Here is a 16793-nt window from a genome sequence, read left to right as displayed (position 1 = left end):
TATCCTTGCCACCAGGTATCTGACGCTTTCTCCGGTCATGGCAATGCCGAAGCTGTTTTTGGCTTGTACAAGCGGGACTTGATTGCTCATGACACATTCAATCTTGCACTCGAGGGCATGCTAGAAGTGATTGGATACTAAACAAAAAGAAAAAATGCGAGAGAACCGTAGACGCCCATCTTACGTCTAAACCATGTCCTCGACAATCACAGCTCCCAACCGACAAGACCGTTTACCAGTAACACATCCGTTGCCGCCAACTCCAGCTCAATATGCTGCGTCCGCCAAATCAAATTCGTGAACAGAGGTTAGAGCGTTCTCGGCGGCAGCTAGATGCGGAAAGGCAGAAGAATCACAGGTTGAGAACCAGACTGGCTCGATTCGAACGTGAGAAACAAGATCTTGTTAATTGCATCAACGGTCTGCAGCGAGAGTTGCGGGCAGCCCAGCTGCCGAGCGGATCTTCGGCTTGGGCTACAGCATCGCAGCAAGACAATGACTCACCGAGACAGCCTCTCGACAGCGCCCCACCCTTGCCTTCTCGCTATCGCCTGCGGGAAGAGAAGTATAGGCCAACGCAGTCGCAAGACCAGCGGATGTTAGTCGACCTTACGACGGATGATACAGGCTTCCGATGCTCCAGATGCACGCAAATTTTCAACTCCAGCGACAACTGCTTTGCATTAAGCGGCTGCGGGTGTGTACGTTGTGTTCCCCTTCACCCACCAAAATTATTTGTAACAGCTAAGAAAGGTGCGGCCGCAGCCAATTTGCCCGTCTTGCGCAAACCGAGGCTGCCACAAGCACAAAGAGCTAGGTGAACAAAACATATTTCGGCTATTCTGGACCAAATGTTTTTGCCTGGAAGAGGACGGTGACGAAACAATGGTCGCCTTGAAATGCGGTTAGTTATGATTCCTCCTTCCGGACGAGCAGGGCTGACAAGCTCAGGCCATGTGTACCACGATGTCTGCATCCGAGAATGGTTCCGAGCCTGCCAGGCCGACAGAAAGGAAAGAGACGGTGGGCCCTGTCCTTGCTGTAAGGAGCACGTTGAAGATGTTTTACTACTGGAGTGGAAGCCACTCGGACTCGAGAGGATGGTTGACGTATCTGCATTTTCTTGAGGCAAAAAAGGAGGGGACCAAACAGTACTACTCGGGCTGGAAGTCCAGCTCTTCTATGGAGACATCTATAGAGTGATTGCAGCTTCCGTAGCTTGTCCTGGGATCTGACCCAGCTTTTAGCTCTCTCAAGTAGCTCCGTAGAGCCCGCTTCACGTGGAGTCTGGCTTCTAAAGTGGCAGACACTTGGTCCAGTTAGTTTGGCTCATGCACGCTGCAGGAGAAAAAGCTCACCGAGTAACAACAGACGTCCGTTTCGACTTCTTTCTTCGCAGAGACAATCTTGCATGCCTTTTCTGATGATGGCTTTGAGGTCCGGCTTTCCTTTGTACAGTCTTGCTCGACCGCCAAACGTCTTCGCCACCGTCGAGTCGGCGGCAGAAGGGGTGCCTTCCAAGGACCCTACGTTGTCGAAAATGGAGATCAATATCATCTGAGGTCCGGTTAGCTGGGTCCGCACAAGGATGAGGATAGACCTTGCCTTCTTGGTGTCCTGATCAAGGACCGGGTTGAGAAGCCACTTGCCGGCCGGGTTGACAATGTCTGGGAATGATTAGCGCTGACATGGCCGATACGGTACTTCATCGTCAAACTCACCTCGCTTTGAGATGAGCCAGACAAGATGGGCCTTTTGTCTGTTTCCCCCGGATACTAGCTCTCTAAGGTAAGCTGCTTGAGCAGCAATACCGTACCCACTCGCAAGCAGCAGCACGAAATCGAACTCCAGCAGTGAAACACGTCTCCCAAATGGCCCACTGACGATGGCGTGTCGTCCTTCATGACTGTCCGCCAGATGGAGTTTCCTGGTAAACCCGCGCCGGCGCTCGACAAAAAGGTCCAGGCTTTTTTGCCTATCTTTTGACCACGAAGTCACCACAAACGGGTGGCTTTGGATGGAGGATGACGCGTCGAGCGAGGGGACGGTCAGATTGATGTACTGGCCGGCGGCAACACGCAAAGGGCGGGGCAAATTAACAGTCACTTTGATCGCGACTGTATCACGATCTGATGGCCTGACGGACACGCTTGCCAGCCTCCCCCCTTTCAGGTTGTGGCATATGAGGTAGGAAGTACGATACACGCAGAGGATCAAGAGAACGGTGACAAAGCTAACGCAATACACTTCCAAATATCCGGGGTTCGAAAAGTCAAAGACCGACCGCAGGTGCCAAGCAATACCTACAGCAGCACTGGCCGCTAAGCAGTAATGTAGCACGATGAACACTTCGTAAAACCGATTTCTGAAGAATCCGAAGGACGCAAGTATCAGAAGCTGGACGGCACAGGCACCCTTTTACGGTCAGTTGATAACGTTAGGCAGGCTCGCTGCGAGAGGGGATTTCTTACAGAGAAGGCCAAAATATTGCCGATGCTGCGAAAAGAAAACGAGCGACCGTTGAGGACCATGCCTATGCTGTGAAAGGCTGTCAAAACGGCGGTCGTCCATGCTGCAGCTCGATGGAAGAAAAAGTATGATTGACGGCTAGCACCTAGCAGATCGATAAGGACATCCGAGTGAACGGCCAAAAGCAAAGGCTGGATGTTGAAGATGACCAGATACCCAGCTCGGACTGATCGGAGGGTGGGACTCTTGAAAAGTATAAATATGTTAGCAGCCAAAAAGCAGACGCTCCACACAGCAATCGGTATGGGGAGTCTCCCGATATTGCGATACAGGAATTGAAGACGAAAGGCTGTCTGGAGAGGGTGTAGATGGCCTCTGTATCTGTAGATGAATCGCGAAGTCAAGAGTAGAAGAAGCAGGCCTCCGATGCACAGCGCGTAACGTTGGAGTGCCAAGTCCATTTTGAAGCAGAAGACAAGGGCACAAGGACCGGCCTTTCCTTACGTCTGTTCGCCAGAGTAGACTGATGCAAGAATGAATGCTGCGCAGATGCGCAGGAGGGCTCTAAAAGAAACTGGAACTTTCTTTCTGGCCATGAGATAGTGTTGTATCTGAGAATTAAGATGCTGCTTATAATATCCATATTCGGTTTCAAGCCTTCTGGCAAATGCATTCATGGCTATTCTAAAAGTGGCTCACGATTGAACGCATCTAAATTGGAAGGCAGTTATGGAAGCTGATACCTGCTTTAAAAAATCGCATATATATACAGAATGCGCATGATATCAGGTAATGCTACTTTTTTCATACCCAACGAAATGAATAGCTTGATCTCGAGGGAAGGGTTCTCGGATAGGCCGCCTTGTTGGCAGCTGAAAGACGAGGTCGAACACGAGAGAATGCATAATTTGTTGATCGATCGGTGCGAGCAGCTTCAAGATACGATCTTCAGCAAAGAGTTGATAGAACAAGAGCTGTGTCTGACCAAGGACGCCCTGATAGAGACCACCAGTCAATTGAGATCGACTAATGAGAACTTGCAAAAGCTGCGTACTGCCGCAAGAACCGAGGCAAGATTCAAGCACCAGCTTATTCTCACTCTATGGAACAGACTAAGTGAGACGCAACAGGTAGAAATCAAGCGCACCAGCAAGAAAAGAAAGTATGATGACTTCCTTAGAGGCTGAAAGAGAAAGACAAATGGCAAACAGATGTGGGACGACTAGCGATGGCAAGAGCAGCCTACCTCACGGTCGAAGGTCAGGCGACTCCGATCAACCTTTATTGGCTACGTAGACTGCGATTACGGCATACATACAGCTACCAACAAGCAGTTACTTGCTTCGTGCTTATATAAATACAGTGAATCATGAATTCGTAGATGTTGAGAGATGTTCCATTGTTACCTATCGCACTGCGGCGTGACTCTGTATGCATCATACAAGATGGCCACAAAGGACCGGTGGCGCGCAAGCCTTCAAAAGCTTTCATCCAAAATCAGTGGAGAAAAACGCCTCTGGGGACCCAAGATTGGAGAACTAAAAGAATTTGTCTTTTTCTCGGCCGACAGCAAGAAAGACAACGGAAGACCACTTTCAGATGTTGCGCCTGGTGCGTTCGTTAACGATCTGAGCGACCAGCGTCGGAAGGCTCGCACGCCTAGGCCACGGACCTTGCAACCCTATGACTTTAGAGGCCATAACATTCTCCTTTTGTCGGACTCGGACTCGGAGCGAGACGACTTTCCAGAAGAGTTCACAGCCACCGCTACGGGTCCGGAAAGGCAGCGGTACAGCGTTCTTGGCGATGGTGACAAAGAACACGAAGGGGATGGGAAACCGAAGAAAACCCAGGCCGAAGTCAAGGTTCAGAAAGATTAGGCTGAATCACTCCCGTTAACGTATGGGCAAGACAGCAACGAAGAGGACTTTTTGGCAGACTCGGCAGCTGAAGAAGAATTGGTGAACGACATAGTCAAGCTTCTACCAGACCGGCCCCGGGCCGATTCGCCCACTTTGGGTACCGATGGCGCTGTCATTCGACGGAACTGCAGATACAAAAGCCATGGCAAAGCTTTTCATTAGGATCATGCAGGACATGCCTTCGCCGACTGTACCGTCACGTAGTTCTCTGCCGGGAGTGGCTCTATCTCTATAATGTGATTGGACTAGCTTGAGCAGGCTGCTTGAAAGCGCCAGTAAACCGACATAAAATCCGGACTCAGAATGGTGGGCCTAAATGCAAGCGACTCATTCGCTTGTTTAAATGGAAGATGGCGAGTCCATGCGCCGGCTTTGCTTTCAATCTCAATAATAAGGCCATAGAATCCGATGTGCAAGCGATTCTATGACAAAGTTTAGTATTACGGAGCTACCATTTCTAATTATCTGGAAATAGAAGAAAATGAAGAACCAATGACGCTAGATCTCAATGAAGAGCTCACGATGGGTAGTTGGGAGAAGGAGAATTGTAAAAGATAACGTTGGGCTCCACATCTCCGACCCCCCTAAAGTCCGGCCCCCTTGAAAAATGTAACGACGAAATACCCCTTTTATAAACCGATTTAAATGTAAAACTATCAACGCACAATAATACAATCATTGTCAGGCTCTCCCGGTTCGCTAACCTCTTCTCCATCGTTCAAAGCTTCTAAACAGTCCCTATTATTTTCCTGTGCTTCATAAACGTTTTTTTTGCTGACCAAAAGCTCGTTGGGATCCGGAATTACCCTTTTCCTTTTGACCGGCCGTACCGCCTCCAATTTTGCGTTTAACAAACTGATTTTTTGCTGAGCTTCAGCCAATAAGATATCCTTGGTTTCGAAGCTTTTTTGGACTTTTGCAAACAAAAGCCGTGAAGTGGCGTTACTTTTTTCGGACCGGGAAATTTCCTGTAGTTGAAGTCGAATATCTCGGGTCGTTTTAGGGGTTTTCCAAATAAGTAAAGACTGGTCGTTAATTTTTTGGGTTGGGCTTTCCGGTGTTTTATCCCTTTGGAAGCCGTTATTTTTACCTTTTTCGACGTTGGCGTTGCTATTTTCTAACAAAAAAGGGTTTAAAAGTGGTTTTGCCAAGTTCACCGGCCATAACCCCGTCGTACGCCAACCAGATTGAATGGTTTTTGCTATAAATGCTTTTGATCTGGCTTTTCGATAGCAAAGTAGAAAGTTTCGTTTCCCAACAACCGTTGAACAGCAAAACTGGTTTACAAATCCCAGGTGACGTCGATAAGCTTCCTTTAACGGCCCAAAAACCGATAAATCCAACGGTTGAAGAACGTGTGACGAATGAGGGGGTAAATATAGGAGTTGAATATTGTTTTGCAAGCAAAGAAGCATAAATTCGTCCGTTATATGTGATCCATGGCCATCCAGAACTAATAACCGCTTTTCAGGGGTTAAAGGTTGGGTATACGGAATAAACACCTTTTTTAACCATTCGATAGCCGTTTGGTTATTTGTCCACCCGTTTTCGGTTGCATGAAATTGCCAATTATCGAAAGGGCTTAAATCCGTGGGAAACCATTGTTGTTGTACGTTTTTTCCCTTAAATATAACGAGGGGAGGGAGGGCAACGCCCGTAGCCGATATACATTCGATTATAGTCGTCCAACCACGCGTTCCGGGCTCTTTTCGTTGCAACGGCCGGATCCCGTTAAGCCCTAATACTAGGCCATTAGATCCTTTGCCTTCCATTATACCGGTTTCGTCCATATTCCAACGGTTTTCCGGTTTAATAGCGTTAATAACCGGGTTCGTAATATAAAGCCACCAAGATTTAATTACCTCCGTAGTAGCGCCATTAACCCGGGCGTTATCTATTCGACGGGGCCTTTGGGTTTTAAGGATTGGATAACGAGCCAAAAAACGAGTTATCCAACGTTTTCCAAGGCCTTTTGTCTCTCCGGCGGCTTGAAGAATTCGTTCGGCAAAAAAGCGTAATTCTTGATGCGTTGGCGGAAGCCCTAAAGCTGTTTGGGTAAGTACCCAATCAGCCAAATGCTTTTCCTGTTCCGTGGAAAGCCTTTGAAAAGGGCTTTGTGCTTTTTTATAAGGTTGAGAACCTTTAAGTCGACTTTGAAGTGTAGACCTAGGTATTCCCCATTTTCGGGAGGTTTTTGCAATTGGATTGCCATTATTGACGTCGTTAATTGCAGATATAAGCTGTTTTTCAGTATATTGCTTCATTGGAAAATGGAGAATTAAAATCAGAAAAAAGTAAATCCAAAAGTGACAGATTCATCGAGATATTTATAATAGAAGTTGGAGGATAAAAATAAAAGTGTTGTTATTTTTGGGTGCCGAACAGGGGGGGTGCCGAACAGGGGGTACGCAACGTTAATATGGATCCAAATACCGGTATTCCGACTCTGGATAACATCGAAAAGGGCCATTTTGGAGGCGAGACCTTGAAAGATATCACTCTTTGGAGTGAGCTATTCCATCCAATCACTCCTTACCGTGTAGAAAAAACTGACAACAATCAAAACAGGCATTCCAACGATGACATGGGGCGAGGGACCTGAGGCAAACCCAGACAGCAGCCCTGCCGTGTCCGCCTACCAGATCAACCGGTGCACCGGTGGCTTGGTCTTGGTCGTTCAGGTTCATCATTACGCCTTGGATGCAATTGGATTTAAAAACTACATCATGCAGCTGGCGGCCAATTGTGCAGCCCTGGCCAATTCGACGCCCTTCCCGCCTTTCGACCCGGCAAACCTGGACGCATCGCGCTTGACCATTGAAGTTCCGGCTGATGAGCTGATTGATGGCCCGCCTGTACCCCAAAGGAACCAGAATCACCGGAAGCAGCAGGCGGTGCTGCTCCACCTGCCCAGAAGCAAAGCGGCCGAGCTAAAAAGGCTCGCCACGCCCCGGGGCGGCGATTGGGTGTCGACGTATGATGCGTCGTGTGCCTATCTCTGGCGTGTCCTCAGTAGAGTGAGGGCTGCCTTGTACAACCCCTCGCGAGATATGGTTTTGTGGTGGGGCGAGGCCATCAACCTACGACCGCGGCTTTGCCGCCCACCCTTGCCCCAGGGATTGATGCGCAACGCGTTGGGCTGCGCTACTTCAGATACGAGCCCTGTCCCTCCATTGACGGTCGCCGAAGTGGTGGACGAGGCGCCGCTGAGCAAACTAACGTCCTATATCCGCGCGCTGACAAACAGCTGCGACAACGAACATATCGACAAACTGCTGAATAGGGTGGCGCCTGTCAGGGATAAGAGTACCATCAGCCTGCGACTAGACTCGTACCCGCCCATGAGCATGTTTGTAACTGATCACAGGCCTGCCGACGTTAGTAGCTTTAACTTTGGGTTCGGGAAGCCGATTACTTATCGGCATCTGTTCGGCGGCTTTTCGACGGAGGGCGCTGTCATTATGTACCCGCCTGTCAGGTCCACTGACCCCGACGAAGGGTGCGTTTTTTCGGTGACCATGGAAAAAGAGCTTGTGGGTAAAATGATAGAAATGCGCGAGTTTTGCGACTTTTTCGAATATCGCGGCGTTGACTAAATATGCCAAATGGCTTGATGAACATGTAATCACCGCGCAAACTAGTCGACATTGACAAAGAGACCGAATTAGGTTCTGAATTTATTTGGGCTTAGAGATACAAATAGCGGGACGAAACTGCAGGCAAATTCCAAGGACGAAACATAAGTCTAAGAAAAGAGACATCTGCTCTCGCGTTAGTCAAGACATGATGAAATGGCAGTTTTTTTGACTGATGGAAATGATACTGAAGGTAGAAATACTTGGAATACCATTTTTGTATTATCAACGTGCTTCCGGGTAGAATTTTATTTCGAGCTCAGGGGGTTTGTAAACGCCATGCACCTCTAAACCTCAATTCGACGTACGCCTCTTTGTTTTTGCTAGAGGTTTCCATTGATGTTCGCCCAAAATTGGACACTGGTCCGTCGTGTGGCTCATCACCTTATCGTTCAACGCGACCGGGTTTGGTCCCCAAATGTTAACCGTTTTTCTGTCCACCAAGGGCATGAAGGAGCCCGTTTTAGGGAGCATATCTCCTCGACCGAATTAAGGTCGCATCGATCGCAGGTCACGCTGAACCGAACCCCACTTTTATAATCCAATCGTACTTGTTATAAAGTTTGAGCTTTAGTTGTTTTACGTACGTGCGATTGCACGCCCGTAAATAAAACATGTCATTTCAGCAAGTCCGTAAAACCAAAGATGCCATATCGGTATTTATTTAACAGATTAAGCAAGAACTCGCCCTTAGAAGCATAAATCTATATCACATTTGATATTCACATTCAAGTTCGACGCTGTCAGCATGAAGAGTCTCCTCAAACATATGGGCCCCAGGCGGGTGACCAACGTCCCTACGGACGACGTCTTCCAACTCAATGCAATTGACCGAGTGGGCGCAATCAGCAACATGATGGGCTGGACCATGCTGAAGTTCGACCAAGTCCTCGACCCAGTCAAACTGCAAGAGACACTCGTCAGCCTTATAAAGACGGGGGATTGGAGGAAGCTTGGCGGACGGCTTCGCAGGAATGTAAGATCGAACAGCATTAGAAACAGATCAGGCAGGGCAAACTTTGTTAGCTAGCCTGAGCGCTCGTTGCTAGAACTTCCGAAAGACTGACGGCCGAAACAGGAAAAGGGTCATTTGGTAATTCGCGTACCGAAGGAGTTCACCGAACAACGACCGGCCGTTGGCTTTTCTCATGCAGTTTATTACTGTCGCGTTCAAGATCACGAGCTGGGTCGTCAACTGCCTACATATGAGCCGGAAGAGATCAACCTGGCGCCATCGCCCACTAAATTTCATGAGTTCGCACAGCCGAGTGGAGTACCCAAATGTTTGGACGACTACCTGCGCTCGGACCTGCCCCAGCTTTGGCTTCACATTGTGTCTTTCGAAGACGCCACGCTGACATGCTTGACCTGGCCGCACGCAACTATGGATGGTGCCGGGCTCAGCGAGCTCTTGACGGCATGGGCTTACACGCTTGCGGGCCTTTCGAATCAAGTACCGCCCTGCCTGTCTTTGAGGCACGACCTCCTGAACGACCTTATTTCAGATGCTCCCGACAGGGTGCCGATTAAAGAGGAAATATTTTTCGACTCGAATAAAATAGTACAGTTCGCACTCATGCGTATCATGTGGCTGGTGATGCTCATTATACGCGCGCTGTTCGCCGAAAAGCAGGAGTTGCGCAATATATGGGTGCCGAAGCGCGTGATAGACAAGATTCGGCAGGGGTCATTGTCAGCTTTGGAGGCGGCAGACGAGCAGGGCAACGCCGGGTCAGGCGGACCTGTAAAGAACGGCAAGAAACGCGCACATGACGCATTCATCCCCGGCGATCTCGTTCCCGACCGCGAATCGGGGCGGCCGTTTATTAGCGAGAGCGATGCCATAATTGCATTTTTCACCAGAGCGGCGGCAAGAGCTTTGCCTCCCAAGTCTCGCCGCACTGTCAATATATCCATCATTCTCAACATCCGCGACCGCCTTCCGTCCTTGACAGCTCGACTGCCTAAGCCCGGTGTGTTTATTTCCAACCTCACCATGTCTGTACAAACTCTGCTTCCCGCTCAAGCCGTGATTCCCAAGGACCAAGGGGACCACACCGCGCGGACGAAGTTTTCGTCCCTAGGTCTGACGGCGGCATCGGTCCGGTCGAGCCTCCACGCCGGCTTGACGGAGCCTCAGTTTCGCGCTCTTGCCAAGGTGCAGCTGAAAGCATACGCCTCCCGCCTCGTTGGGCTCCCCATCATCGGAGGCATCGACTGCTTCCAGGTCACCTTTAGCAGTCTCAAAGTAGGACAATTGTTCGAAATGAACATCTTCGCGCCCGCGGTTGTTGAAAAAGTTGAAAGGAATAAATTAGTCGACAAAGGCAATGTTGTGGAGGCGGTGCCCAGGGTAACATCTCCAGCTACAAGCAAGACGAGCGGGAGCGTTAACCAAAAAACCACAGCCATGGCGCCTGTTGCTGCGGGTCAGGAGAAAAGGGCTAATGCATCTATGGAGCCGCGCAAAGGTTGCACTCCGGTTGGAATTTTGGTCATTCCCAAACACTCCTCTTTCATGCTTGCCAAAATGCAGCTATTTATTTTCGCGAGGGGGAAAATGGCGCCTGGGTTCAGGGTACACTGAATCCTGAGCATTGGAAGATTGTAGAAAGGGAGCTGCGGGAAATAGATAGGCGGGGGTGATTAGCTAGTGTTTGATGTTTGGTTCCCACAGCTTGTAACTACAATTTGTTCTGCTGCAGCTGTAACCCCCGTCATGCGTTGAGGGGCTGCGACTGGTTTCCCAATCAGTTTTGGCCCTGCCGGCTCTGGGGATGCAAGTCTTCGAAAGCATCTCCCTGTTTTGCACTTATTGCGCCATGTTCTATTGGTCTAGTTCTCTAGGGCTAAAATCTACCAATAAATCTACAGGTATTCTTATTCATGGCAATAGCTTTGCTGATCCCCGGCGCCATTATTTCAACGCCGTGTGGAAGCCCCGAGTAATGGTGGAACTCGACATTAACGCCGGCGGTGGCCAGCGCGGTTACAAACTTGGTAATCTCTTCGCGGAACAAATCCAGTCCCCCGACGTCCACAAATGTAGGCGGGAGGCCCCGCAGCTTATCCGGCCCAGCCCGCGCTGGCGCCGCGTATACAGAAATAGTATCGTTCGTTCTTTCCGCTCTTGCCTTGCCGCCTGCGTACGCTGTCCACGCAATTTTATTGACTACGCAGTTCCAGACATGGTAGAAATGCTCCGGGTCCTCGATCGACCCGAACGTGCGGTCGTCTAACATAGGGTACCGCAACGCCAAGCCGGCCGGCAGCGGAAGCTTTTCCGAACTGGTGAGGCTTTTGTCGTAAGCCATTAGGGCCGTCCCGGTGGCGATTCCACCGCCAGCGCTCACACCAAAAAGAACCACCCGTTCCGCATTGATACCGAGCCCCGCGGCATGCGTCTGCACCCACCTCAGCGTGGCATAGACGTCCTCCACGGCCGCCGGTGCTGGGTGTTCCGGTGCGAGGCGGTAGTTTGGCATGAACACATGGCTGTGTGTCTGGATTGCCATGTTGGCGGCAAAATCAATGTTGCTGTCCGCCTTTCCCATAATGAAACCGCCGCCAAAACAGAATATAACTGCACGAGCCGGTGGCGCATCTATTCCTGCAGGTGCATCGGGGATAAAATGCATAACTTTTATTTGGGTGCCGTCGGCGGACTTGACGTTGTGGGAGGGTCGTTGAGTGGAGACTGGCAGATGGGGGAGGCCGAATATGTCCGGGTAATGGGATGCGAATGCGTCACGGACAGCAGGTACATCGCTGAGTGTATCCATGTTTGGAGCTCCCTCCCAAATAAGCCCTAGCTCAGGGTCTACCCTGCGGATGGGTGCTCGCGAAGCCATTTCCGGTTATAAAGTGTTCAAGACTTTGTTTGTTTCAGGGTCTAAATTAGAGGCGGTGTTGTCTGCTCAAAACTAGAACATGTGACAGCGGACTCGCTAGCCTTTATATTTTCTCGGCCATTGGTGTCGATAAGCCAACATAGGTCTCTGATTGTCTGTTTTGTTTGGAACACAATCCTAGTCCTCGAAGCGTCCCAGTTTTGGGATGTGCTCAATGCAAGGAAGCACATTGTTATCTATGGAAAGAAACCGTTAGCGCAATTGAGAAGTCCCAATCCTGGCTGCAAAGCTTCCAATGAAATTTGAAAAGTTGGTAATGTACTGTGTTGCTTTTTAATCAAATCGGTCGATTGCGTTACTTTAACACTGTCCAGTTTACTATTGAAGATTCTCAAATTCGTCGATATTTGAAGTTCCGTATAACATCGCAGAATATTTCGCATTTCCTTGCATGACTCCTCCCTGTTCGGAATTCTGACGCCTTGTCTAAACATCCGTCAGCTGCGATAAAACCAATAAACACACGGAAACTATGGAGGGGCGGATTGAAATATGTATCGAATATTCAACACAACGCGGCTGAGGTGGATGCTTTTTCTATAATTGTGCGCAGGATACAGCGAGGAAAAGAAGACCCGGAATTCGTAGCTTCTTATCCAATTTAAGACGTAGTATACCTTTTTGGCTCAAAACTAACGTCCTAAGTTACTTATAAGGGATCTTCCCTCCTGATACATGTATCGTTTTCTTTGAGTACGGTCACCCGCGCCCCCAGCAAAATGTGTGGTCGCGAAATAATAAACCATCTATACATCAGGTTGTGGATGAAGCCTAAGTGGTGACTACTTGGCGCGTTGAATCTCCCGTATGATTTGTATTTCTTTCGGCTGGAAGAAGTGACAGGTTTTAGCGGTGGCAAGAATCACTGACTCAGTCGAGTCATATTTCATGATTTTGGCCGTATCGTCCGTTGAACTCCCGTTCTTCCTACCGCAGCGTCCACTAATCCAGCTGCAACATGAAAGCAACTTCATCTTGTGGACCATTGAGAAGAAAAGGAAGCGAACAAACAAAAACCGCTTGATGGGACTAAAGAAAGTCTTGAAATTAAAAATGGGCTTTTTCAGCCCGAAATATGACCATTACTTTCCCCAAATGAGTCTTTGCCGTTTATCCCAAATTCGGGGTTTTGTCGCAGTAAACATTAGTTTGCAGCTGGTACAAAACTGTACCATATCTGATAAATCCAATCGAGGTTTTGATTTACAGCTTTAGACAAATCTTGGGACCTCGTCTGAGGCATGCACTAACTCCAACGGACTGAGTGTCTAGTGAGAACAACCCTAATTTGGGATTGAACCTGTATCTTATGACTGGAGATCCGAGACAGGTCTTAGTAAGATTGAATATAAATACTTGGGGTCCCAGTGGCCTGAGATGATAATTTGAGAGGGCAAACAACATATTGTAGCTAAGTTGTAATCTGCACTATGTCTTCATTGGGTGCACAACGTCGCCAAAAGCTCAAGGTCTTAAAGCGAACGAGCAAAGATGCGACCAGAAAGAAGCATTATAACGAACTGCTTAATAAATCTAATGAAGGATTGCTAGAGTTACATGAAACGGACGCGATGGAAATCGACGCGATGGAAATCGACGCTCAAGAGCTTTTAGACGAGGAAGTTCAAGACCCGGAGGACGAAAACCAAAGTTCCGAGACCGCGTTTAAAAACAAAATAGCGATCGTGCAGGAGCGTCGGGACTGGGTTAAAGATTTGAAGGGACGGACCACTAGTGCCACAGAAAAGGATTGGTGCGATTCTATGTTAGCCAAAACTGATGAGGAGCTACTTGAAGAAGATGAGTCTTGTTTTAAGGAACGCAACCCTCGAGATGGGGCGGAAGAACAAGGCCCGAATGACAGAAATCAAAGTTCTGAGCAAGGCCAGGATACGAGAGGAAACAACGATGAGCAACCAAACAACAATACAAGCGTTGGAACCGGACTTAATCGTGGCCAACCCGGGCATTTTAAGAACGAACTTTCGCCCAGTGGAAAAGAAGGAAATGGCTTGAAACAAGCAACCTTTGACAACGATGACAAGCCATTGGTTCCCTTTCCCGGAAGCGCTGCGGATGGAAAAGTCAAGACTGTAGGGTGGCTCGGTGGCCGGGGTGCTAGATATATCAACATGTATGGCAGCAAAAGCGCACCGAGGTATCGCATTGAGGAGTACTGCTATCCCCCTAGGTACGAGGATGAGAAACACACGACATATCAAAAACAGAATATTTCCTACCGGGAGAACAGGTATGGAGATAGCATGGAAAACGGTAAATACAAATACACCGGACGTAATATGCTTGGGATTTTCGGGGTTGCCTGGACACCTAATTCCCCGAACGAACTGGAGACAATTGACCCGCAGCGGAAAAAAGAATCTGATGCGAAATGGAATACTACTTATGTTCTCGTTAAGTGGAAAATTGATGGAAAAGAGATAAAGTCTTGGGAGACGCGAACCTGTATTCGACGATTGTGGAAAAGGAAAGAGATAGCAGATCAGGCTATCTACGATGCGGCGCTTGAGGCCGAAAACAGATATAGGATAGAAAACGGCTTGGGGCGTTTCAGCAGCCGGTCGCCGTCTGTCGGCCTTATCCACGATACAGTTGAGCAGAGACGGGCAGAATCCCTAAATCCGGTCTCAACAGCTCAGGAGCGCGTTAAAGCACCAAGTCAGACGGCCAATCCCACTCCGGAAAATGCTTCGATCGCCCGACTTCTTGCAATGCCCCCGGCTTCCGGAGGTACAGTTGCGAAACCCACAGCATCCATGCATCCAGTCGCATTGGCCCCTTCCAGTCAAGCACCCATTCAAATAACTAATTTCAATCCTGCAGAACTGATTCCCATATTCAACCAGTTCCTCAACTTCATGCAGTCCGCTCAGGCCTCTACCCCGGCTGCGCTACCCATGTAAATCGTGCCCTTTACTCATTCACTGGTTTCAACACCTTTCAAACTCCCTAGTACTTGGTAGTCTGTTCAACACTTGACTGTTTCATGCAACCAGCCCTTTTCAGTTATTTCGTTTTATTTTAGCATTAGATAGAATTGATAGCCATGTAGATCACTTGCATTTGTAAAAAAAGAAAATAAAGACTTTTGCCCTCTTCCGAAGCACAGCACTAATCTATTGAGAGCGATGGGGAACAAATATTAGAACTATTAAGATTGCCGATGCTTGCAACTGAACCCCGTAGCGAGCTTATTTCTGCCACCAAAGCTTTTAGGAGTTCCTGGATATCTTTTACATTTTCCTTCAAGCCAAGGACTAGATCGTTAACTCTTCTAATTTCTTGCCGGCACTCCGAACGACAATTCCTTGTGCAAGTCGGACCCGAGAGAGAATATGATTCTGATGTCTCATCTTCGGAAGAAACATCTTCGTCAGGAATGACAAAGTCGATAAGACTCCCGGTGCTGTCTAAATTAATGGAGCTGACTTCTTCAACTAGTTAGTTAGTGAATCTTTGCCCCATAATCAGTGTACGGTCGCTTTCGACACCCTGTCGCTTACCGCTAGATGATTTGCTGGAACGCATATCTGCTGTTAATATTGAATAGGAGTAGTGTAGCTGGTAGGGTAGTGTAGCTGGTAAATTTAAACGCGTCAACGCTAAACACGTTGTAGTCCCTCTGCCAAGCACTGAAATCGGCGGGTTGCCTGCTGTATAATACCCAGCGCACCCTCAGTTCGTGGCGCAGGTACCAAGGTCCATTTTGGGTCCGTCGGCCAAAATTGCCTCGACTAAAAATGGGCACATGCAGCAACTGGGTAAGGCCTTGGCCCAATTCTGGTCTTTGCGTTCCTGCCGGGTTTTCGTCTTTCGAGTCCTAGATTCGAATCCCCTACTTTTTGGCGGTCCAAAAGCTGGCTATCACGTTTATGACAATACTGGATAGCTTTTAGACCAATTTACGCCATCAAAATGTCGCCATATTAGCAGAGCTACTTTGTGGAAACGCCTACATTTCAATATGCCCCAGTTTGGTATAATTAGATACACCTCCCATATAACCAAGCCGATACAGTGTTTGTGCTGTGGCTTTGACTTGGAGACAAGCACAGCCTACAAGTTTTTTCCCTTGAGCAACATCTTCACTGCGAATCTTCCTATTGTACAGAAAGAACAATCTATATACCTATTTTCCCGCCTTTTCTTACCAATGATGCCGGTAATGAAGAGCCAACTTCCAAAAATTCCCATGGTCTTCGCCATTGTCATGGCCGTCATCGCCATTGGCAACGGCGCACCCACACCTATCAAGGCTTTGGCTGTCCGTGACGGCCCCGAACTTGACATCATGCGCGCGGCGGTTCACGCAGAGCTCTTCCCAACAATCATCGAGACACATATAATTTTGGCTAACGTGGTTCATCAGGACCCCGGACATATCAGGACCCCGGACACTTTTCCTGCACAATACTACTTCCAATTTCAATTGCAACGCCAGCGTTGTTCAATTTACCTCAATGCAATCGGATATATGTACATCAGACATTTCTGCATCCTCCTGACAGGTGCGTGCATTATGTCCAGGTTTACCGCAGTTGCCGCAACGTCGTTTAGTCGCCGGCTGCGCACTACTCCCCTCCCCATTTTCATCTTTCTTTTCGTATATTAGACCATCGGCACCATTTGATTGAAGCAAATTCTGACCCTCTTGTATGGTAAATGACCCTCCTTCGCGGATACGTGTTTTTTGAGCCCTGCGCCGCTTGCTAAGCGCTTCGTTGGCCTTCCGAAGGCTGTGGTTCTCCGCTTCCAAAAGTGTGGTTCGATGAGCAATCGACTCCAACCCTTTTGCTAGCTGCTTTACAGCATTAAAAATAGGCGTTGGCGAGCTT

The 16793-nt window shown here is 48.7% G+C and overlaps 9 protein-coding genes across 9 annotated transcripts in view; 7 read left to right on the top strand and 2 right to left on the bottom strand.

The window, feature by feature from the left end:
• Positions 1-467: 467 nt before the first annotated feature.
• MGG_17298 (uncharacterized protein) lies at positions 468-1127 on the top strand (the record flags this gene model as incomplete). Its single annotated transcript, XM_003717651.1, has 2 exons — positions 468-705; positions 994-1127. Coding segments are annotated over 2 exons (372 nt in total), but the record flags the coding sequence as incomplete, so codon positions are not given.
• A 27-nt stretch (positions 1128-1154) lies between these two features.
• Positions 1155-2930, bottom strand: MGG_10760 (FAD-binding domain-containing protein; the record flags this gene model as incomplete). The annotated part of the gene is made up of 4 exons (XM_003717650.1): positions 1155-1294; positions 1359-1667; positions 1722-2061; positions 2472-2930. 4 exons carry the CDS (start codon positions 2928-2930, stop codon positions 1155-1157), a joined length of 1248 nt encoding a protein of 415 aa, XP_003717698.1.
• Positions 2931-3287: 357 nt separating this feature from the next.
• MGG_17297 (uncharacterized protein) lies at positions 3288-3656 on the top strand (the record flags this gene model as incomplete). The annotated part of the gene is made up of 1 exon (XM_003717649.1): positions 3288-3656. The coding sequence occupies one exon, from the start codon at positions 3288-3290 to the stop codon at positions 3654-3656; it is 369 nt and encodes a 122-aa protein (XP_003717697.1).
• Positions 3657-3914: 258 nt separating this feature from the next.
• Positions 3915-4349, top strand: MGG_10759 (uncharacterized protein; the record flags this gene model as incomplete). Its single annotated transcript, XM_003717648.1, has 1 exon — positions 3915-4349. The coding sequence occupies one exon, from the start codon at positions 3915-3917 to the stop codon at positions 4347-4349; it is 435 nt and encodes a 144-aa protein (XP_003717696.1).
• Positions 4350-6810: 2461 nt separating this feature from the next.
• Positions 6811-7987, top strand: MGG_10757 (uncharacterized protein; the record flags this gene model as incomplete). The annotated part of the gene is made up of 2 exons (XM_003717647.1): positions 6811-6898; positions 6960-7987. The coding sequence occupies 2 exons, from the start codon at positions 6811-6813 to the stop codon at positions 7985-7987; spliced, it is 1116 nt and encodes a 371-aa protein (XP_003717695.1).
• Positions 7988-8673: 686 nt separating this feature from the next.
• On the top strand, positions 8674-10420 carry MGG_10756 (uncharacterized protein; the record flags this gene model as incomplete). Its single annotated transcript, XM_003717646.1, has 3 exons — positions 8674-9002; positions 9105-10274; positions 10379-10420. Exons 1-3 carry the CDS (start codon positions 8775-8777, stop codon positions 10418-10420), a joined length of 1440 nt encoding a protein of 479 aa, XP_003717694.1. The 5' UTR covers positions 8674-8774.
• A 455-nt stretch (positions 10421-10875) lies between these two features.
• Positions 10876-11877, bottom strand: MGG_10755 (alpha/beta hydrolase fold-3 domain-containing protein; the record flags this gene model as incomplete). The annotated part of the gene is made up of 1 exon (XM_003717645.1): positions 10876-11877. The coding sequence occupies one exon, from the start codon at positions 11875-11877 to the stop codon at positions 10876-10878; it is 1002 nt and encodes a 333-aa protein (XP_003717693.1).
• A 1631-nt stretch (positions 11878-13508) lies between these two features.
• Positions 13509-14861, top strand: MGG_10754 (uncharacterized protein; the record flags this gene model as incomplete). Its single annotated transcript, XM_003717644.1, has 3 exons — positions 13509-14128; positions 14480-14688; positions 14782-14861. The coding sequence occupies 3 exons, from the start codon at positions 13509-13511 to the stop codon at positions 14859-14861; spliced, it is 909 nt and encodes a 302-aa protein (XP_003717692.1).
• Positions 14862-16114: 1253 nt separating this feature from the next.
• The window catches only part of MGG_17296 (uncharacterized protein), a gene marked incomplete at both ends in the record, with an annotated part of 1172 nt that continues 493 nt past the window's right edge, over positions 16115-16793 (top strand). Inside the window, one exon of the mRNA XM_003717643.1 lies at positions 16115-16466. Within this exon, the coding sequence (XP_003717691.1) occupies positions 16115-16466 (352 nt within the window). The remainder of the gene's footprint in view (positions 16467-16793) is intronic.

The sequence above is a fragment of the Pyricularia oryzae genome, chromosome 5 (assembly GCF_000002495.2).
Source record: "Pyricularia oryzae 70-15 chromosome 5, whole genome shotgun sequence".
Lineage (NCBI taxonomy): Eukaryota > Fungi > Ascomycota > Sordariomycetes > Magnaporthales > Pyriculariaceae > Pyricularia > Pyricularia oryzae.
This window is presented reverse-complemented; position numbering and strand designations above follow the sequence as displayed.